The sequence below is a fragment of the Pteropus vampyrus genome, unplaced genomic scaffold (assembly GCF_000151845.1).
Source record: "Pteropus vampyrus isolate Shadow unplaced genomic scaffold, Pvam_2.0 Scaffold151, whole genome shotgun sequence".
Taxonomy (NCBI): domain Eukaryota; kingdom Metazoa; phylum Chordata; class Mammalia; order Chiroptera; family Pteropodidae; genus Pteropus; species Pteropus vampyrus.
In genome coordinates this window covers 3,091,345-3,113,360 of record NW_011888932.1, presented here as the reverse complement: position 1 = coordinate 3,113,360, position 22,016 = coordinate 3,091,345, and the positions used below count along the sequence as shown (strand labels likewise).

At 40.4% G+C, this 22,016-nt stretch overlaps 1 protein-coding gene across 1 annotated transcript in view; it reads right to left on the bottom strand.

Moving 5' to 3' along the window:
* Window positions 1–118: 118 nt before the first annotated feature.
* The window catches only part of CACHD1 (cache domain containing 1), a 213,431-nt gene continuing 191,533 nt past the window's right edge, over window positions 119–22,016 (bottom strand). Inside the window, exons 17-27 of the mRNA XM_011369568.2 lie at window positions 19,334–19,456; window positions 18,111–18,210; window positions 17,901–18,017; window positions 15,779–15,939; window positions 15,343–15,429; window positions 14,084–14,200; window positions 12,743–12,894; window positions 11,292–11,453; window positions 9,995–10,072; window positions 9,264–9,365; window positions 119–1,790 (exon numbers count right to left, since the gene is read on the bottom strand). Coding sequence (XP_011367870.1) covers window positions 1,552–1,790; window positions 9,264–9,365; window positions 9,995–10,072; window positions 11,292–11,453; window positions 12,743–12,894; window positions 14,084–14,200; window positions 15,343–15,429; window positions 15,779–15,939; window positions 17,901–18,017; window positions 18,111–18,210; window positions 19,334–19,456 — 1,438 coding nt within the window. The 3' untranslated portion in view covers window positions 119–1,551. The remainder of the gene's footprint in view (window positions 1,791–9,263; window positions 9,366–9,994; window positions 10,073–11,291; window positions 11,454–12,742; window positions 12,895–14,083; window positions 14,201–15,342; window positions 15,430–15,778; window positions 15,940–17,900; window positions 18,018–18,110; window positions 18,211–19,333; window positions 19,457–22,016) is intronic.

Genomic DNA, 22,016 nt, shown 5'->3' with positions numbered 1-22,016 from the left:
CAAATCACTATAACCACTAAAACTGTCCGTTCATACAGTTTATTTCACTAGACTGCAATTTTATATATAGTACAAAAGGGGGGGATTCCTGATAGCACACATAGTTAACTTCCCGTACTGCTGAAGAACCAATTTTTTTTTTTACATTATATCATAATACCCTATCATTAAAACATTATTCAGTGAATTTTTTCCCAACTACATATAAATGGAGATTTACCACACGGTGCAAGAATGCCTTTATAACATATTGGAATCACAAAATGTGAATCTAAAATACATCACTGCAATTAGGACACTACTTTAAAATTACAATGCCCCATGTTTTATTAGCCAGATTTGATTAATCTCTGTACACATCACAAAGCAGTTTGGTGGATAACTTCTTGGATAACTGGCAGCAGCTCTGAACTATGATTTCAAAAGAAATCTTTAACATACAATCAAAATTTCAAATTTTAAAAACTTCTTCCTTTATTCGATATGCTCAGAATCAAAATGGGACATTTAAAATTTTATTATAGTCTCTGAAACAAGGAAAATAAATACAACCCTCCCTTAGCTGAAAGGCTGGGGTTGTAACATTAGGTTTCGCAGAAACCTAAGAAAAGCATTGTATGGGGAGTGGAAATGCGTCAAAAAGAAACATGTCTTTAAAAGCCTCTTGGATTTCTCCGCCCCTCCCCACCTCTGTCAAACACAGAAAGAATACTGCATTAGAAATAAAGATGTGTTTCCAGGAAATAATGTTCTAAAGAAAATGTACGTAAACAAGTCGGAGAGAAAGATTTCTTCATTTTCCCATTTTGTGGAGCGGGGCAGTGGGATGATATCAGTTAAATAAGAAATAGAGCTCCTTAGTCAAAGAACCACTTCATTACACACAAAACAGCTAAGGATAATTGCTGAAATTTTCTCATGTGTCTCCTTTTCTTTCCCCCAAAGTTTGAGAATATTTGAAAGTTCAATAAATAGTAGAAAAATAATCCTTTACTTAGAAATTTTGAGATGCATCATTTAGAGCTTAATATGAGTTCCATACAGCAATGGTGGTTTCTAGGTACCGCTAAGAAACAAAGTGGAATCTTCAAAGCACACGTTTCTGTCGGAATGTGCCACAATCCCAGTCTCCAGTTGAGCGCATTTTTCTCTCTTCCAGTTAAGGAGAGCCGAATGCTTCTGGCTCCCTGCGACATTCCTCTGGCTCAGCTTAACGAAGGTTCCCAATGTTTCATTTATGGGTTTCGTCACTATGTTTGGAGGTTTGCTTTCTGTTCCATTCTGTGAGGGTTATGGCAGGTTCATTAATCAGGCTAATTTCCCCTCTACCCCAGAACCAGCCTCGCACCTGCACAAGTGGGATTTTGCTGGTTTTTTTTTTTTTTTTCCTCTTGTTTCGAAACATGTTAATAGCCAGGAAATGAGTTAAATCGCTCCAGTCAGAGCCCTAACACAAGGGGTTTCTTGCTGTGGATTTTATGCTGGCTCTTTTCCCCTCCAGAATGTTCTATATCTCCCAGATCGCCTCTTCTCACGGAGGTGAGGGGGCTGTTAGCATTCTGCATCCACGGTGTGGACTGTCACCGCCGCCTGTAAGTGGTGGCTGTGATGGAGCGTGGGGTGGTGTAAGCGGTAGTGGTGGAACTTATTGCTTAGCAGGGCTGCGGTCTGAGGTGGGGTGTCCAGGTCCAAGTCCTCATCGTGGTTCCCCACATCGACTCCTGCCGACAATGGGTCATTGTTGCATGGAGGGTTTTCACTGTCTTCCTGTGGGCTCATGGTACTGTAGCCTAGAAAATGAACAAAACACACAAGCAACTGAGAGCTTCCAGATGCAGGGAGGAGATGTCACTTAAGATTTCTAGGCACCAGGGGAATGTTCCTACCTTTGTGCTACATAGGTGTAAACACTTGCAGGCTGTCAGCAGACGGTGAAGTGACTTATTTTTAAAGAGATCTTTTGTTGACTGTTTCTTTCTTAAAACAATTACATGAGAAATACCTAAGCATTTTAGACAACTAGGAAAGCATGATAAATAAAATATATACAATAACCCTTTTCCCAAACCAACAAAACAAAAACTAAGATTAAGACTATTTTTTATTTTAAAGAGAAAAATTTTTTTAAAAAAACAAAGAAGGAAAAAAAGGCAGCTTTGAGAAAAAGGTTCTAACAGGACTCAGATCAGTGGGGGAAACTGGACTTTAAAATGCCTGAATATGACACCAAAGAAGAAAATAACTGCCACCATCATCTGTAAATATACTCCATGTCAGGCACTGATGTCATGTAATTCTTGCATACTAATAAGGCATATATTTTAACACCCATTTTATAAGTGAGGGAAATGATGATTGGAGAGGTTAACGAACTTGCCTAAAGTTCTAGTAATGAAACACTAACTCCACATACACCCACAGCAACTAGCAAAGGAATCAACTATTCTCTGTGTAAGCTAGTTCACTGTATTTAAAGATTAATTTCTTTTGGTATTCTAAGTAATACATGTTTCAGAAGAAAATGCCCTTGCTGATCAAAGGATTCCATTCCAAGAACCCTGGCATGTTTTTAAATATTGCAAAAATCCCCTTTAAATTTTTTGTGAAGTGACAGCTCATTAATATTTCCACTGCATCTACAGTTAGCATCCATCAGCACTCACCCGTGGGTAGTGCTAGTCACATTTGTGACTGCAAAATTGATGTGCTTGCACATGGCCAAGCAACAGTAGCTGGGGGTTGAAAATGTATGCTCCGTGCAAAAATGAGAAAGGCAAGTCTCTCTCCTCAATGAAACATTACTCAAATGACCATTATTTAAGTCAGTCAACTCAACAAACACTCACTGGGCACCTACTATGTACAAGACACCATGCAGGACACCACAGGAGACAGCAAGACAAAAACAGGGTCCCTGCACAAAGAGCTCAAAAGCTAGTGCTTGAGAAATAAAATGAGTATGAACACAGCTCAAGTCAATTATTCATTTATTGAAGACCATTATGGGGCTACAGGGGGAGACTATGAAATATGAATAAGAGATGTGTCTTTTCCTTGAGGATTTCATAAACAAGTATGAGACAGATATTCATGAAGCTAGGTTTACTCTAATGCAGATAATGGAAAGTGCTTTGGTTGAAGTATAATTGAAATCGGAACAGGGAATAACTACTTCAGCCTAAGGAATGAGAAAGTTGCATTGAACTTATATTTTAGTTGGACTTACATGGGTGAGTAAGGGTTTGGAAAGTGGATATGCACAGAAGAACAGATGAGCACAAGCCACAGGGGTGTGAAAACCTGGGGCCATTCCTATTCCATGTGCCTAGGATGAGTGCTAGCAAGTAGTTGGAGAATAAGGCAGATGGATGGGGGAAGGGTGGGTTAAAGCCCAAACACAGAAAATGAAGAGACAATAGATTTTGAACACCACTCCTCATCCCCTAGTGACATGATCATTTCTGTGTTTTAAGGGAGTTCTGGTGGCAGCTTGGAAGAAGAAGAAAAAAAGAGATAGTGGGCAGTTAGAAGGTTATTGCAACAGCCCAGATGCGAGATGATTTCAATCTAGGAGTACGGGATCGGACAGATTTAGAAGATATCTCAGGGGTGGAAACAATAGAAGTTGGTACGCAATTACACGTGGGGGCTGTAGGGGCGAGGGGTGGTTAAAGGCAACTGTGACTTTGAGTCAGTATGATAAGATTGGGAGACCTGGAGATTCCAAGACTCAGATAAGGAAATGAATTCTGTTTTTGGACACCTTGATTTTGAGAGTCTGTGAGTCACAAATGTGGAGATGTCTTGAGAAGTCGGAGCAAAAGAGGGAGAGTTCACTGATGCATGTGTCTGTCATTAGTGAGTGGTGCCAGGTGCCAGGCTAGAGGTTCAGCAGAAAAGGGGGTAAGGTGAGGCCCCGGCTCCTGAGAAGCCCAGTCAAGAAGGGAACACATGGGTGCAAAAACAGAGGCCTTCCAGAAAGAATACCAAAGCCGACTAACTTGGCTTAGGAAACTTGAGGAGGTGACATTCAGGGTGGCCCTCATGTGAGAGAGGTTGTTCATTAGGAAACGAAAAAGGTGGAGGAAAGGTGTCACAGGCAGGGAGATGAGCACATGCAAAGACACAGCAGCCTGAAAGGCTCTAGTAGCTTTGGGCAATGGTGAAAAGCTTGGTGTGTGGGAAGACATGGGAAACATGCTAGACAGGCAGGCAGACCAGGTCAGCAAGGCTGGTCGAAGCTACAGGTTAGGATTTAGTAATGGGAAAGCAGGGTGGGGGAATGGCAATGAGGAGGCTGGACAGAAGGAAAGAGGGATGAGAGGCTCAGAGGACAGGGGTCTGGAGCATTAGCTGCAGGAGACGGTGTGGGACAGAGGATCTGAAGTGAGACAGTTGTAGCGTTTAAGTGGAGCAGCCGCTGGGTTCGAGAGAGTGTTCGAGTGCAGAGGAGGCTGGATTTGGTGACTAAATGGACTTGTCTGATGCAGATGCCAGGGAAGCTGACATTCTCGAATGTCAAGATTTCTAGGTTAGAGGCTGGGGAAATTGTGATGCCTTCACCCTAGATTAAGAGATCAGGAGCCTGAGTGAGTTTAGCTTTTTGGCTTTGGCGGTGCTAAGTCTAGAATGCAGGACTGGATGGTAGGCTCTAAAGCCTCAGGGACAAAGAGCTACGTATGCATAAACCGCCTTATGCACTGCATATAAGAGACCAAAGAGGAAAACACGATTTTAGCAAAACTTCGGTAGTCTGTGTTGATTATTTCTGACCAAGCTTTACTGCTACGTTGTCTTCATCTCGCCTCCAAATACTGCTGGATTGCCTCCTGTCTCTGCTCATTTATATGTACCCACAGAAACTGATAATTCATTTTCACATTCATGATGGCCTTTCTGCCTGGCTCACCTTCCCGCCTTCCCTCATCTTGCTATTGTGCTTCATGCTTCAGTTTGAAGGTCTTCTCTGGGAAGAACTGCCAACCAACCCCCGCAATCCCCAGTCGTGCCAACCCACGTGGGGTCTGGTGTCCCTTCTGTGTGTTTAAATGGCATGCTGTATACATCTCTGTCTTAGATTTTACCATAGTATAATAAAATATAGGGCCGTCTTGTCCATTAGCAAATTCTTCCTTGAAGCACAAGGATTTACTTATCTTTGTACTAATATTCAACATGATGCATCACACAAAGGCACTTAATTAAAAAAAAAAAAAATCACATACTATATTCCCAAAGCAAAGCCATCAAATATGTTTTTTAGTTATCTGTGGTGACATTCCTCAGTCTCATCTAATAATGAAGACATTCTAGGATTCACTGGCCCTACCCAGCGGTTCTGACTTAGGGTCCGGGGAAGATCTGAACCGGACTGGTCACAGGCCCACAGTGGTGGAAATAGTGTAGCTGTCCCTGAGGCAACTTGGTGGTACTCCCCCCTCCCCCTTCTCCTGATGCTTTTTGATGTGAATCCCAGCAGAAGCCCTTCCAAAGTAAACCTCTTACTCTGGGGCCATTCTGTTTAATTTGCTCAACCCCTCTGTAACTTATTTAGGCTTCCCCTTATCTCAGAAATTAATGAAAGTCTTGAGGAAGGGAATAACAAGATGTGGAGAAGCAGGAAAAAGCCAAACACATACCCTCACTTAACAAATTAATTGTTTACTCAGTGCCAGGCAATTATGTTGAGCACTGGGAACAGTGATGAATAAGACAGACTCAGTCTCTGACTCATGGAGCAGGAAGCACTATTTAAAACACAAAGGATATTCACAAACACTTTCAAAGAAAAAATTTTACTATCCAAAGGTGTATGCAGAAAAAAAAATCTCTGCAAAGACAATCTTAAGCAAGAAACAGTCTCAGGAAAAAGGTCAGGCATCCATTATAAATAAAAGAGTCAAGATTAGACTTTGGTTCTTTGGTATTCTGCTTATATATTTAGCTGCTGGTTCCTAAGAAACCTCTCCTGATGGTTAGGGATGTTAGGTCCCTCTGGGAACTCATTCACCACCTTGTGGTCACAGAGAGTAACTGCAGGACAACATCTGTACCTTTAGAAAATGGTCTCACCCTGCACTCTGCAGTTCTTGACCAGGTTTACGAGGTTCAGCATTTGCCTTTTGAATCTTGGAATTTGCTTCACTAGGGGGAAATCTCCCTTTTACAAAGAAAAAATACTGTTCAATATACATACGCATAAAGTTTCTAATGAGATGGTAAGCAAAACATAGATTCACGAGGAACAAATATATATTGGTGGTTTTTAACTTAAAGATAAGCCAGTAGATGATTAGACAGAACATTGTATTTTCAAGAGACATAACGGGCAGAGCAGATATAATTAAAAGCATAGACAGGTAGTAACTGTTTTTAACCCCCACGTGTGACAGTAACAGTTAATAGCTGAGTGCTGAAAACAATCATTCTAAGTGGTCTCAGAATACTGACAACGATGATCCTACTTTTCAAAAACTACTCTTATTTTGAATAGTTTTTTTAAGATACAAAAATTAAAATTAGATTTCTCTGAAATATGAAACTCCATTGGCCACACAAAATATTTCTAAATAAAAAAATGCAGCCTGAAAGCTTCCAAGATTAGCCTGGTAACAGTTTTAATTCTGGGAACATCACATACCTGAACCGCACCACAAAAGTCTAGTCTGTTCAGTACTTATGTATTTATCTATTTTATTCTTCTGAGTGCCCTTTTGTGTATCAGACCAAAGGACTCTCATGGAAATACACTCGCTGGGTGCACACCGTGGGCTACAATCCCAGAAGTCCAAGGCCAGCACCGATGCCACTTTCCCCTTGGGATCTTTCACGATTTACCTGCAGATAAAAGAGGACTATCTCCCCATCTTCTCCTTTGCTCCACTCCTTTAAAAAAGCTGGCATACTCAGCCTTTTCTCAGTCTTATGAATACGTGCATTCATTTAGGGTGTCCTCCTAGACTATCCATTCCGTGAGGGCAGAGTGTGTATGGAGGTGCGGAGAGCAGCCCTGAGCTTGTGCCCGCCATACCTTATTCCATTTAATTCTCACAACAACTTTACTGGGGAGGAATTTCTAATCCTGCTTTAATAATTAGGAAACTGAGGTCCAAAGTGACTTTGCTAAGGTCTTACAACTTGTAAGGAGCGGGAGAGGTAGGATCCCAGGCGAACTCTGATAGACAAAATCTTCTAGGCTCTTCTAGATCATGCTGCCTCACAGGAATGACACCTCTCCTTCCGTAACCCCCTCCCCTGTTCCTAGCCAACAGCAGATACCCAGTGCAGTAATCAAATAGAAGAACACGCAGATGAGCAAGCAGCGTGCTGACAGAACAATTGGATTAGATCCTTGTTTTAATGTGCACATGTGGCTTACCCTCTACGCATCACAAAGACATTAACTTGATGCTGCCAATTTTTGTGACCCACCATACAGGTCAGGGATGTGACAACATGCAGCTAAATGCTACTGATTTTGTGGTGCATCTGGAATTATGTGGAACGCCAATGTCTTCCACTTCTTTTTGTGTTGCATTCTGTCTGCATGACAAACTATTTTTCATTCCTTGGGGATAACAGGGATCCAATTATTGTGAAAAATGAAAGAAAGCGAGCCCTTAGCTAGATTCTTTGGCTTTCAGATACTGACACTGCATTATTCCTTTTGTCTAAGCTGTTGCTTCATGTGCCATTTTCCTAAGACAATGGGAGAGCTAATGGATCATCAATGTCACTCAGAATTCCAATTTTGCATTGAAGCAATTTCTATGGGGGGAAGAGAGGGAGAGAGGGCAGAAAGGAAGGAAGGAGAGAGGGCAGAAAGGAGGAAAGGAGACAGGGAGGGAGGAAGGGAGGGAGAGAAAGAGAGAGAGAGAGAGAGAGAGAGAGAGAGAGAGAGAGAGAGAGAGAGAGAGAGAGAGAGAGACACACAAGAGAGAGGAGAGAGAAGAGAGAGAGAGGAGAGGAGACTTAGTATTTCTGCTGAATAAGAAATTATTTCTGTTGAACTTTAGTAGCCTCAAACCTGTTTTATTATTCAAAGGAGAAGAGGCACAGAACTGCCTGGCAGAATGCATTTATGAATGTTCAAAGGTTTTTAGGGAAAAAAGGCAGAAAGTCAAAGAAACTGAAAAATTTAAGTTGTGCTCGAACTCTCCATAGAAACCTGAAGTTTCTATTTAGTTGGTGAAAACAATGTCATTCAAAGCCCAAATGAAGTCTCCAATCTACAAATCAGAGCTTTACTTCTCCGGTTTTCCAGAGGGAGTCTGAATACCTGGCTGTGATATGAAAGGGCACATCGGTTGCTCTGAGGAATACCCACTCCTGCATTTTTTAGCACAGGTGTGGGAACATCCTGTTTGAAGACATGTTTTTTTTTTCAGAGTAGATTTGGAGAAAGCAGAGTCTAAAGGCATACATACATTATTTATGCATTTTAAAAAATTGATTCTGGGAAGAAAATAAAGATTTCTGAGAAATTAAACAGCTATATGAAAAATAAAAAGATTTTACAATTATAGGAAAAATCCTACCACTTGTTACATTTTTGTGGAACTGTGGCAGTGATACTTAAGAGAGCAGAATACATCTGCTGTTCTCTGTGACAACAAGCCATATGGACACCGAGAAGGTGAGAAGCTATCTGTTGGCCAAGTCTTTGGTACGGCACACAGATTTCATAATTCATAGCTCACCTGTCACTCAGCACCTCTTCACAATTCATCCTCAAACCCTCCTGGGCATCTTACAGGCACTTTACACAACTCCATGACTTTGTACACACCAGTCCTTTTGCCTCTATCCTTTCTTTAATCATCCTTCAGGGCATGGTGCAAATGTCTCCTTAATGAAGCTTTTCCTGAGCCTCCCAGGCAAGGCTGGCTGAGAGAGCCCTTGATGATGCTGGTATTTGCCAACCAGCAACACTGGATAGTAGGACCTACGAGGGTGCCGATTTACTGAGAGTCAAATGGGGTGGTGAGCAAGTTCCATTTAGACAATACTCATGGAGAAAACCTAGGAGGCAGTCTGTGCGCCCAGAGGTCACTCGTTTAAGCCTGGGAGTGCTGACGCATATGGAAAACTACCCTTGGGCTCTTATATAAGTGTTGTGTTGCAATGTGTCTTTTTGGGAAACTAGGTCAAAATAATTTACTTGAGCACAGAGTAGGAAAGAGAGAGAAGGATGGCTGTGAGCACTGGCCCACGGGAGTCCGCCAGGTCCCTCGGGTCCTCACGTGCAGGAAGCTAGACCTTACCATGATCACTTTCTGTGCCCGATCGGCCCCAGTAGCGACGCCTCCTTTCTGGACTGTGTGCGTGTCGTTCGATGACCGCAGCTATAAATCGAGTATTGCTGACTGTGGAAGGCAAGGATGGTTAGTCACTCTTATGCCAGTATCCTTATTACATCAAGCATGTTTTCTCTGAGCGAGCTCTTTCACACACTGGGGGTTATTCTGTGGAGAGCTAGAATAAGTAATTAAAAAAAAATTCTGAGGATTAGGGGAGTTGGTTTTAGGAATGGGGCAGGGAGAGGTCCCAAATTACATATCTCCAACATGCATCAAGAAGATATGCTCTAAGCAGTTGAAGGCCAAGGTTATCTCTATACTGATGAAGTTCTCTTTTGTTAAAGAAATACTCTTTTTCCCCCTTAGTTGTATATCTTGGTTAAGGGATTAAAAAAATGCATACCTGATGATTCCCTTTCTAAAATCCTACGCTGGACGGTAATGAGGAGGAGAGAGAAAGGGAAGGATGAGGTGTTTTAGGACAAAGCACTTAATGCAAAAAAGAACATCAGGAAATCTTTTGAGATTTTCTAAAAGCAAACATATACGCTTCTTTCTAATGAAAAGGCGAGGGGAGAACCCCATGTCAAAGCTTCTTAAATTTTAATACAAGCCAAAAGGATATAAGAAAGAATATTTTTTCTGGATTAGCCTCCTGCCGACACATTCTGTAGCAAGGCAGCTTGAATACTCACTGATGCCTCTGTCTTCATGGCTGTCGTCGTCCCTTTCATCTCTGTCATTCTCCAGGTTGGACATACGCACTGACATTTCTACCCATCATTAAAAAGAGAGAAACATGACTATTTAATCAAACAAAATCAACCACTTTAATACCCTACAGAGTGCTCATCTGATGGCTGGATGACAGCATTCCATCAAGAATGAACCCTATCTTGGAAAAAAATCAACTGATGCCCCATTTTTTTTTTTTTTTTTTTAAGGAAGAGGAAGCAGGAATCAGAAGGAGATTAAGAATAATCAAGAGTCACCTGAAATTGATTTCTGAAGAGGAGAAAAGTTGATAAAGGCTAATCCTTTACTAAAGTATCCGAAACAGAAGGAAAGGGGTCTAAAACCATGGCTGTTGATAAAATAATATTACACAATCTTATAAAAGGTCAGGCATAAGGTAATACCAAATGGCAGTCGTCCTCAGTCTAAGTGAATCTTACCAAGGGAAAACAGCTTTGTGATTAGCCCTGTTACTAAATCAGGCAGCATTACCCCATGATCCCCCCACCAGGGTCGTAGCCATTGTAAAATATGCCAACATCGACTTGTCTTTATTGCTTCAGGGTGAGCTTAGTGGCCCCTGACCTAGTCCATGAAGAATGATGAGTTAAGCCTTATCTCCATAAAGCTCAGGTTAATACATCCCTAGGGGCTTTTAGGAAGAAAGGGGACAGTCATTAAATGGGTTTTTTTCCCTTTCAAAGGAACACAGCTTCCACATTTAACTCTTGGTATGGAAGTCGTGATTACGGATTAATCATTTTGTACCTGGCTTCATTTACTGCTCCTGTTTTAAGAGATGTGACTATTCCTAGGAATGTGTGTTCATTTACAATCTGTAATAACAGCTGCAGTAGAACGATTCATGTTCTTGCCAATAGTGACCTGGGGTATTTTTGGTTTGCGAATCTTTCTGGAACAGCAAAGGCAACACATCTGAGCTGAGTGAAGAACAAAATTTCCCTCTCAGCCTTCCAGCTCCCCTGGCTGGCCTAGCCCAGAGGCAGGCTGCGGCAGGTGAAAGCTGTGTAAGGAGAGAGAGGGTCCGGGGATTTTTTGGGGGGGAATCAAAAGAGACTAAAGAAGGAAAGCAGGCTTTTGGGACTTCTGAGTCTACTCCTCAGAAGCTGAAAATGCAGCACTGTTCTTATAATTGTTGAGAGGCTTACACAATTGGCCACTGTCCTTCCAGTCTTGGAAAGACCTAAGGAAGGCAGCTGCCTCCTGGAGGAGCTGTGGGATTCATTTTGAGCTCACCTTGGGCAGCAAGAGGAGACATATGCTGATGACTCCGGCGATGAATCTGGTGGCGGTAGGCATACACAGCAAGGACCAGGACCATGATGCATCCCATGATACCTCCAGCCACAGGGCCCACAGGGGCACTTTTAATCATATTCAGTGTCACCACCTCATCACCTTCATGAAAATAAACAGATATTCCTTCTAAAGATTTCCTAAGCGTGGTAGGAGGTGGGGTTGGGGGTGAGAGGGGAAGGAATAGAGCAAGAAGGGGTTTGGCGATGATAAGAGCAGCTGCTTTAAGCTTTGAATTCCTCAAAGAAGACCCACAAGAATGTGGGAGCAGTGGCTTTGTTTAATCCTGGTTCTCAAATTAAATGCTGGCTATTCAGCAGAGCAAGAACACAATCGGCAAGATCTGATAAAACAAGCGAGTAGATGAGAATGACTTAAGTTTGCAGTGCCCAGTGCTGAGAGCCGAGCTCCCTGGGGTGTGGGATTCTAGGAAGAGAAGTCACCTAGTAGAGAGGTGAGGGTGATGTGACCCCACTCTCTGGGAGTCATGTGTCTGGTTTCACTAAAATAAATGGCACCAGGTTCAATCACTATGTGCTAAAAAGATCACATTCAAAGCTTATGGGTTCCCTTTAACATCATTCGGACTTTTTAGACAGAAAACTGCAAGTGGGCATATAAAGTGTCTTCTTAGAGCAAGGTCACTTCTACTATGTCCTAACGTGGTTCAGTAGTAATATGTGAGCTCAGAACCTTTCTTCATACATGAGCTTTTCTTCTACGGACAGGCTAATGTACGGAGATGTTAAAAAACAAGGTGTTAACTAAAGATTTAAATATTTGCTAAGCTACCAGCTAAGCTTTAGGGGTTTGTGCTAACTCCAGAAAGACACCGAGAAAACCTCATTGAGGGATGCGGGTCTAGGGCCTGACCCCAGAGGGGTTCTTCCCTACCGTGTCCCTGTCCCCCACCCTAAGCCACTCCAGCAGCAGTGGGGAGCTCTGGCTTCTGATGACCCCAAGGCCCTAAACAATGATTTGCAGCCACAAGATTTCTGCCTTTGCAGAAGCTGTGGGGGAAGGTTTCAGCAGGAAATAGATGTGCAATGGTTACTCTGCCATCATTAGCCCTTCTGTCAGCTGGAATTCACATTCAAACAAACTCTAGAGTTCAGACATGTGGAAATCAGGCCTGATATTTCTCAAAACAAGCATTATGGGAATGAATTCCAGGCTTGCAAAATTTGGCAGGGCAGATGGCTGTTCACTCAGCACAGAATATCTAGCCAGCTTTGAAGGTAATTATCTGCCTTGATTTTGTAATTAAAAACTACTGGCAAAGGAATCAGGGAAGTAGAGGATCACTTTAGGATTTCTGTTCTGGTATTGAGGCAGGAAAATGTATATTCAAGAATTACCCAAAAATCTTTATGGGTTCCCAACAAACATACCTATTGCTCCCATGTCATCAACGTAGGGACTTTTGGCTCCCACAATCCCCCCAAAGCATTCTTTCTGGGGTGCACAGTAGGATTTGTCCAGGTGAGTCTTTCCATCGCTGTCCACCATGCACCATTCACAATCCAGCACACCAAAACAGTCCCTGCCAGAAAGACAATGCTGAGTGTCCCAGAAGGCAATGTCGGGCTGGGGAGAGCGTGTGGGCTTGGGCATCAGGCAGCTCTCAAGCGTTCCATTACCTACTGGTGCTGTGTGTGTCTCCTTGCACATTAGTTTCCTTTCCTTACAAAATGAGAATAGCAATAGTCTGCCAGGGGATAGCTGCTTTATGTCCCTCAACAACTTGGAAATGAGAGAAATAAAAATGTTCGCTGTGAATCAAACCATGAAATCCACACATCATGGATGAGTGCAGGATTATTCAAAATCATCTTAAAAGACCAAATGGCTCCAAGGTTTGTTAGACTTTGGCCTAACATCCCCTAAGTGTAGAAAAAAAAATCAATGAAATAATTTTGGGCAATATCAGATGTTAGATTTTCTCGCCGTCAATTTCTTAGAACTTTTAATATGTTAAGTGCACTATGACTCTCTAAGAGACTATATGCAGTGCTTCTCAAATTGAATTGACTTTGGGTTCCTGTATAACATCTCAATTTATTTGATGCCCTACCATTCCATTACCAAAATATACACCAAAAGTAGAACTGACGGCTCCTTCTACCCGCTAACTGTTTAAGCAAATGGCAACCTGCAGCTACAATAAATGAATCACTCCACTCCTACCCCTTAAGCTTTAGGCTACCACAGCCACTATTCTCATGATCTCTACTCCCAAACACCCTAGGTAGGACGAGGAGGGAGCAGGGGACATATAGTTTTTGGTTCTCAAAACTACCATGAAGTATATCACATTCTAAGAAAGAAAACTGATAAGCATCAATGTATCACACAGAGAGCCTTACTGCCAGGTTCTGGTTCTGGAGCCCATGAGTTCCTGCCCTTTGCTCTTGCTTCTTCATGCCATGTGCCCTCACACATTTATTTTCACATTTTATTTCAAGGATAACTCTCCCACCCACAGATGAAGCTCCTAACATATGGTACAAATGCCAAGTAGCTGTAACAAGTAAAAACTGGACAACCTTAAACTTGGTGGATAAAAGGCTTATGAGATCAGTTTCGGATCTGAAAAATAGTACTTTCTAAAACATCAAGAATAGAAATAAATATCAGTTGGAAAATCTCAGTGAGGCTGCTGGCCACTGTTCTTTAAGTGCTGCTTCCAAACCCATCATGTTGACATAAAATAAACACTGGGCACTGCTTACCCACTTTCCATCCTCTGACTGCACCTGCTGTTGACACACTGGTGAAGAGCATCTTGCAGGCCAGGGTCAATAGCTGTGTATGTCACTGGCTCCTGATGGACCTCGCAGCTTGGGTTTCTATTCAAGAGCAAGTCTGGAGGTTAGGACCACGTACATGCCAAGCTCATCATGCCCCTGGCCCCTACGGTGTCAGACACAACTGGATTTGAATGCTAGCTTTGCTACCTGCTTATATAAAACCTTGAGCCAATCACTTAACTATTCTGAGCTTCAATGTGTTCACCTTTATGTGCAATAGAAATAATATTTTAAAAATTAGGAAATCATAAATATTCAACAAAATGGGAATATATATATACAATCAAAAGTGGATGTTTTCTCCTCTCACTCACCATTCTAAATCTTACTTTTCAGAGGTAACCACTGTTAACAGTTTAATGAGGGTCCTTTTAGACATTTTTTTCTATGCCTATACAAACATATATAGTTGACCATCGAACAACATGGGTTTGAACTGCGTGGGTCCACCTACGCAAATTTTTTTTTTCAATAAATACCTGTACTGTTTTTGATCCACAGCTGAGAGTCTGCAGATGCGGAGGGCTGACTATAAGCATCGATCTATGCCATTTTATTTAGGGCACTTGAACATTTGTGGATTTTTGTATCTGCAGGAGGTCCTAGAACCAATCCCCTGCAGACACCAAGGGACAATTAAGTTTTGGGGGAGTCAGAGTTACACACAGATTTTTGACTACACGGGGGGTCAGCACCAACCCCCACTTTGTTCAAGGGTCAACTGTACTAGTATATATATGGTATACATCCAAAATTCTTTCAAGTTCTAGAGAAGGGACTTACTACAATTTATTTAATTAGTCTTAAAATTTGTCGCTAATATAAATAATGCTGTTATGTGTGAGCATGTATGTGTGTGAAAGGTACTCATATACTTATCACAGGGTTAATTAGAAAACTAAGTGATTTAATGTGCATAAAGTATCTGACGCATGGTAAGCATTCAGTTAATGCTTGTAATAGTCTCATATTTTTTTGTACGTAGCACATACACTGTTAATACTTTCACAGCATTTAAATTTAAACCTGAAAGTGGATTTCATTTTAAGAAACTATGGAGCTTTAAATCTGGCTCACTGAACAGTTACATTAGTAGAATGAATCATCTTTTTATGCCCTAACCCTAAACAAATCTATAAATAAGACTCCATGTGTGTGTATAGTATATATATATTTTTTACCTGTTCTCTGCATTGGTGAGGTTGCCAGTACACTCATTAACCTCTAGAGGGCATTCACAGGGACATTCACATTCGTTTTGTTCCATTCTGAAAAGCAAAAAGAAAGTTACTATGCAGAGGGTCAATAACAAACTATAATATTATACATGTACCAGGGGAAGCAAAATCAAGAAAACTTGAGCTAGTTAAAAGGGACGGTAAAAAAGAAATTATGACCAGAAGCTTAAATACATAATTGGTCTCAGTCCATTGTTCTTTAGACAAGGATGCTACAAACAACACAGCTCCAAATGCTTCCGTAATCGGGACTTCCCTTTTCTCAGGGACATACCCAGCACTTCATGTTTATTTTGCAGATGTCACTTCAGAATGACTGGCATCAGTTAAAATGTTCAACAGCATGGTAAACAGAGATTATGATCCATTGCATTTTTACCGGTGACAGTTGAGACAGAGCCGGTCCACCATGCTACAAGCACAGAAGGCAAGAGAGTCGCATGTTTCATTGACAATGCCGACAAACGCATTGGTTCCCGGGATCCTCGCCAGTCTGTATTTAGAACAGTGGCTGCCATGCACAAGGTTCGTCAAATCCCCCTGTGGACAACCAAGGTGTCAAAAGTGACAACAATGTGACGACTCAGCTCTTCAATCATCTGCTGAAAATAGCTTACAACAAAACTTCTGATTACAAAAGTAATACATAGTCACTGTTAAAAAATTAGTAGGTAAAAATTATTCATAACATCATTGGTCACAGATAGTTCTCATTTAACAGTTATGTACCCATTATCCTTTTATCTATGCTTATACAGATAAAATTTTCATAGCTGTTTTTGTAATCTGTTCTCTCTGCTTTAACACACAATATATCATAAAACGAAAATAAATGCAAGAAGCAACTTTCAGGTAAGGAATAGTTTGATATTTTTTCAAAGGCAAACCTAAACAACCAGAACCCCCCAACCCCCACCCTTGGATAACAAACCTCTTTTTTTCTAGAATAATAAAATTATTCAAAAATGTAAGCACTTTTAAGGGGCCAGTTTCCTGTTTCCAGCATATTTAAACAATCCAATCAAAGCATGCGTCCTTTTCTTCATTCTATAACAAGAAACTGATAAAGCCAGTTTCTTCAATTGTCAAATTTGTTACCACATTAGAAAACTAAAGATTTAAAACTGGCATTGTAATGTTGAGTATGGTCATTCTTTCTGCATGTTTGTCATATGCAGTAGACCAATTATTTAACCCCATGCTTATTTAATCCCATGCCAGTCATCCCTTATATGTGCACAGTGAGAATAATAAGCCTAGTTCTGAGAATTACGGCACTAAATGGGTTCTTAGAGGTCTAGATGAATTTTCCTCTGGAAGAGAGAAGATGCCCACATCTATAATATAAGCAAAATATAGGTGTAGCATTCTATTAGCTTCACTACCCAGGAATGCTCCGATTCCATTTCAAAATAACTTGGGCCAATAAGAAATTATTCTAATTCACGTTCCACTAAAATCTACATTTCTGAAAAATGTCTACCAGAATAGTCTGGCTTTCTTTGCTGAAGCTGCATTGTACAAAATGACAGAAGATACACAGAGAAAGTAAGATACATAGAGTAAGAGTAAAGAAATCACATGACAACCTCGCCTGGCAGCCTCCCTCTGATTACACTCAAGTTTGTCGGTGTGCCCTTTAAGAGGGTACCTCTCATAATGGCATAGGGTCTGAACAGAGTAATAATGACTTCTCTTGCTTTGAACACACTATCCTATTAACGTATTCATTTTTTAAATTCTTCTATGCCGCCAGACAATTGTTTTGGAAATTGCTTTTTTTGACATTAAGTTTCAGATTTTCATTTACCCTAACACATCTTTAAAATTAATTTTTAATTATACATTTAGTGATATAAATGTCAATTCTAAACTAAAAGCTTACCTTTTTTAAATAACTTTTTGAAAGTTGGTTCTGACATTACTCATTTTAGTTCTCTCCCAGATAAAATTTTTTACAAGTTAATAATAAAAAAAAATCCTTGAGATCTTTACCCATATCCAAGCAAATTTACAGTACCTCAAATCACACAGAGTATTCTAAACTTAAAAGAAAAAGAGTACTTTTGGGTGATCTATATGCGAACTCTCATCTAACAGGGTGGATGACCAAGAACTGGCCTAAGTTGGCTTTAGGAATTTCAGGAGACTAACTGATCTCTAGAAGACAGGAAGAGAGAAACACAGGGTGCCACATATATTTATATAAGAGTGTGGGAACAGACTTCCGCAGACATTTCAAAGGGTGGAGATTGAGTGAGTCTTTAAGCAAACAAAACCAAACCAAAATACCAAGTGTGAGACCTTAAGACATTTGCTTCTCTACTCTGGGCTTTATATTCCACAACTGTCATCCTGGGGAGCTTGACTAAAGACCTGTCCTATTATATATAATTCTAAGACAATCAAACAGTTTGGAGTAATAGTCAGACATTAACCTTTATCTCATTTCTTATTACACAGTGGGAAGGAATATGAGAGTTATTAAGGGAACAACTTACCACAAGGCTAGTGTTGAATTTATAAAACCTCTGGACTGTTCTGTCACTGAAGCTGTTGCACAGGTTTTTCTTTACAAAGTTGGGATGGTTCAGGATATCATTTGCTACCAGGGGCTCCTAACGAGACCAAGCAGAACAAAAGGCATATGTCATGTAATTAATACGCTGCAGGCTTTTGGAAAACTGAGCTTTTGGCTTTGCAACAAATACCTTGTGGGTGATGTGCTGCTGTTCCACAGGTGCGTGTCCTTTGGGGTCAATGAGGGTTGGATGCGCCACCAGATAACCCCTGTCCTCCATTATGAAACACCTACACCAAAACAAGTGACATCTCTCAAGTCATACAAGCTGTTTTTCTACGCTTTCAGAGAGCACTGATCTTTCTAGTCCTAAAACAAATTGCATTTATCTCAGGTTTTCAATAAATATTCATGGACAACATGAAAGACGGTTGGTAGTTGAGTCCAGATACATTATTCTTGAAGTGGTGGATCACCTGGCATACAGTTTAAGGTGAGAAATTTACACCTGCCTCTGAGGTCACCTTGTAATACAGAATGTGACCACCAGGTCCCAGAAAGATGGACTCCAAGATTCTTAGGCCAGGATAAGTGGGAAGGTTATTCTTTTTCCTGAGAAGGGATATTCTGAAAGTGGCTTTGAATATAAATGCATAAACTTTAAGTAAACCATAAAATTTCTTCTTTCAATGGTAAACATACATAAATGTGACATTCAGAGGACATACAAAAATAGATATGATGGAAACAGTAAATAAATAAAGCCAGAACTGCTCCAATCAAGACTACATTCTGCTTTTTTACTCTATAACCATCATAACAGTTTGCTGTGAATTCTGCAATTCCCCATAAGGGCCAATGTGAAATTTAGCAGTGATGAAACATGGGCCATGAGACTGAAATAAGAAATCTATTTTTAAAAGTGGCCTGCATTAAATCAATGGAATGTCCTTGCTTTGATCAGACATGTTCTTTTGAAATTCAGGCAGCAGACTTTTAGTTCCATGAACTTCTTTCTGGGGAAATGTAGGAGGAACAGTTCAAGCATCTGAAAATCTCACAAAGACTTTGGTTTAATAACTAAATTAACGTCAAAAGTACTACCCAAGACTATACTCTGGTCTTTCTAGCACCCAAGATATGGGAAACATCTAATTACTGACTTCTAAAAAAACAAGAGCTTTTGGAGAATTCTGTGTCACAGTAACTCTTGTTGTTACTAGCCACGTCTGTTTGTCTAAATCATAAATGACATGAGTCTTAGAAAAGTAAAAGAACAAAAACCGTCTTAATAGAACACTTGGTTTCTGGTCCTGACCACGACAATGTGGTTGTCATCCAACTAGAGATCCCTGACATCAGTTTCTCTGTATTTTGCAGCTAGAAAGGAAATGGTGTCCCTGAAAGGCTTACCTTATCTTGTTGCCACCATCTTGGTTACAAACTGGTAATAAGTCCATCAGAACTTTGTAGAAGTATCTAAGTGTGAAGTCAATGCCCATCACAGCCACAGTATGCCCAGAAGACAGCTGTGTACTTCATGTGAAAAAGATCAAAGACAACAAAGGATATGTTTATTTAAAGACAAAAGATATGCTCAAGCATAAGGACATTGTATGATGTCAGAGATACATGCCTACCGATCTTCCGCACTTTCCACCCCTATAAAAGACAATCAAATAAATGACTGATTTAGCATAATATGGAGATTTTATGGGAGAAAAAATTAAGACCAAAGGTAGAATTTTCTAAATAAGACCAGCCCCAAACATGGGCAGCTGTGGACTATGGCTAGTCGTGACTAAAGATGCTCAGACCACGGTTGGACTATTCCCTGGAAAGAATATGGGGGTGGGAGGGCATAGGATGCATGGCCATTCTGATTTCTTACAACAAAAAACCTTTAGACAAGGAACCTGAGCAATTCCCTTAATTATTTCCTTCATTTTATAGATAGGGAAATTCAGATCTCCTAAAGGTTAACTGACTAGTGTAAGGTCACCAAAAACTTAGTAAAAAAAAAATGTCTAGTTTTCTTTCTATAAGAAACAAAGCACAACTCATGTTCTAGAACAAGATTCTCCTGGTTCTCAGACCAGTTCTTTCACCTTCTGAAATGCTACTCTCAAAAAAAAAAAAAAAAGAACACCAAGGAAGATAAATGTGGCCAGTACCATGTGGTGCTAACCTTTTTGCTCTGGAATCAGGCAGATCTGGGGTCAAATCCTGGCACTGCTGGTTTCTATCTGTATGGCTGCTGGGATGCTACTTAACCTTTCTAAGCCTCAGTTCTCTCATTTGAAAGTAGGAATAATAATAGTATGTACTTCATAAAGCTGTTAATGGGATAAAATAAGATAGTATGCAGTATTGAGCAAGCTGCCAAACATATCGAAAACACCCAAGAAGGTGTTTTAGGAGAAGTTACTCTAAAGAAAATTAAACAGGGCTTAAAGCTCAGTCCTTGACAGAAAGAGTGAACTTGTTATTCCTCGAGAGAAATTGCCAGATATATCAGAAGCATGGCCTTCTCACTTGGAACCTAGGTTCTTTTTAAATCTCTGTTCGTGGGCAGTTGTAAGGACTTGGGTTACTTGGCTAATGAAATTTTGTACTTTTGTGGTTGGGAATTTTCAGGGTTTGACCAACATGGGACATTTCAAGAGTCCACCATTATCATCATCTACCTGACTGAACTCTCTAAAAAAAACAAAAAACAAAAAAACACCAAAAGAAAAATGGCACTGTTAGTTGACAAAAACTTTGAAAATAGTAATTGGAAAGCTCAGAAGGAACTTCCTGAAGTAAAATCCTCTTTTGAACATCGGAACTTGGGAGTGAAATTAGCTTTGCCATGTAGACAACTGACCCCTTCCAGTTACTGTCAACATTAATAGTAACTTATATCACCTCAAACCCTAATCCCATCCTCCTGCAAAAAAAAAAAAAAAAAGAACCACCAGAAAAAGGGACCATGACCCATAATGAAATTTCTATCAGACCTCTGCTGTCAAAACTATGTTTGGCATAGGATAGGGGAGCATATCGTGGTGGGATCACTTTTGAGAGGCTATTGCCTCAGTAAGAGCCCCTATTGTTATTGAAGTAATTTAAATGCCACCATGGGAGAAATCTAAGAGTCAGTTACCTTATATAAAATTTGTGCTTCGTAGCAAATAATGTTTTGCTGAGGTATCAGTCAAAAGAAGTTTAAATGGTTGTCCAGGAAAGAGTGATGTGTTTAAACAATAGCCATCATCACGATCATAGTAATGGTTTCCATTTACTGAATATTCACAATTTATAGGCACTCTGGTAATAAGCATTTGAATACAGCATTTCAATTATTTCTCACAGAAAACTTAAGCGAGATTATCATTTCTAAGAAACGGAAGCTTGAGAAGATTGAGTATTTGGTACAAGTCACACAGTGAATAACTAGTAGAAGCAGGAATTTAAACGCAGCGTCCTCAACTCCAAAGTATATATAGTGCTTCTAAGCGTTAGGTTACACTGCTTCCTTAGATCTGCACCACACTCGCATTCCCAAGCAAGTTTACATGATATAGTTAATGTCCTGCAAAGACATCAGGAAGGAATTATAGTTCCCATTTTATAAGTGAAAAATTAGGTTTAGAATGATTAAAAGACAAACAAGATTGATCACCTTTTATTAACGGTATAGAGTCCAGTATGCAAATCTGGCTCTTTCTACAATATTACAGGTTGCCTCAGTAAAAAATACAATTCAGGATTCTGGGGACAATTTTGTTTTTAAACTTCCCCTATTTGACTGCCATCTGCTCTAATATGATCAATGTGCTGAAGTACAAGCATGCGTATTGCCAGTGTAAGTCTAACATTCATAGTTTTACCTGCATTTCAAAAATGTATGCTGTTACCATGGCAACTTGTAAAGATTACCATAGAAAAATCAAACCAAGCCTACACTTCTCAATACAATAGACCATATTGCTTGCAGCACTTTTGTGAGATTTTCACTGTCAAAGACTCATCTGATCAGTCCCTTAATCACTGACTCTACTTCATCATCCCTACCAGCATTATCATTCTCCAAAGAATGAACACCTAGATT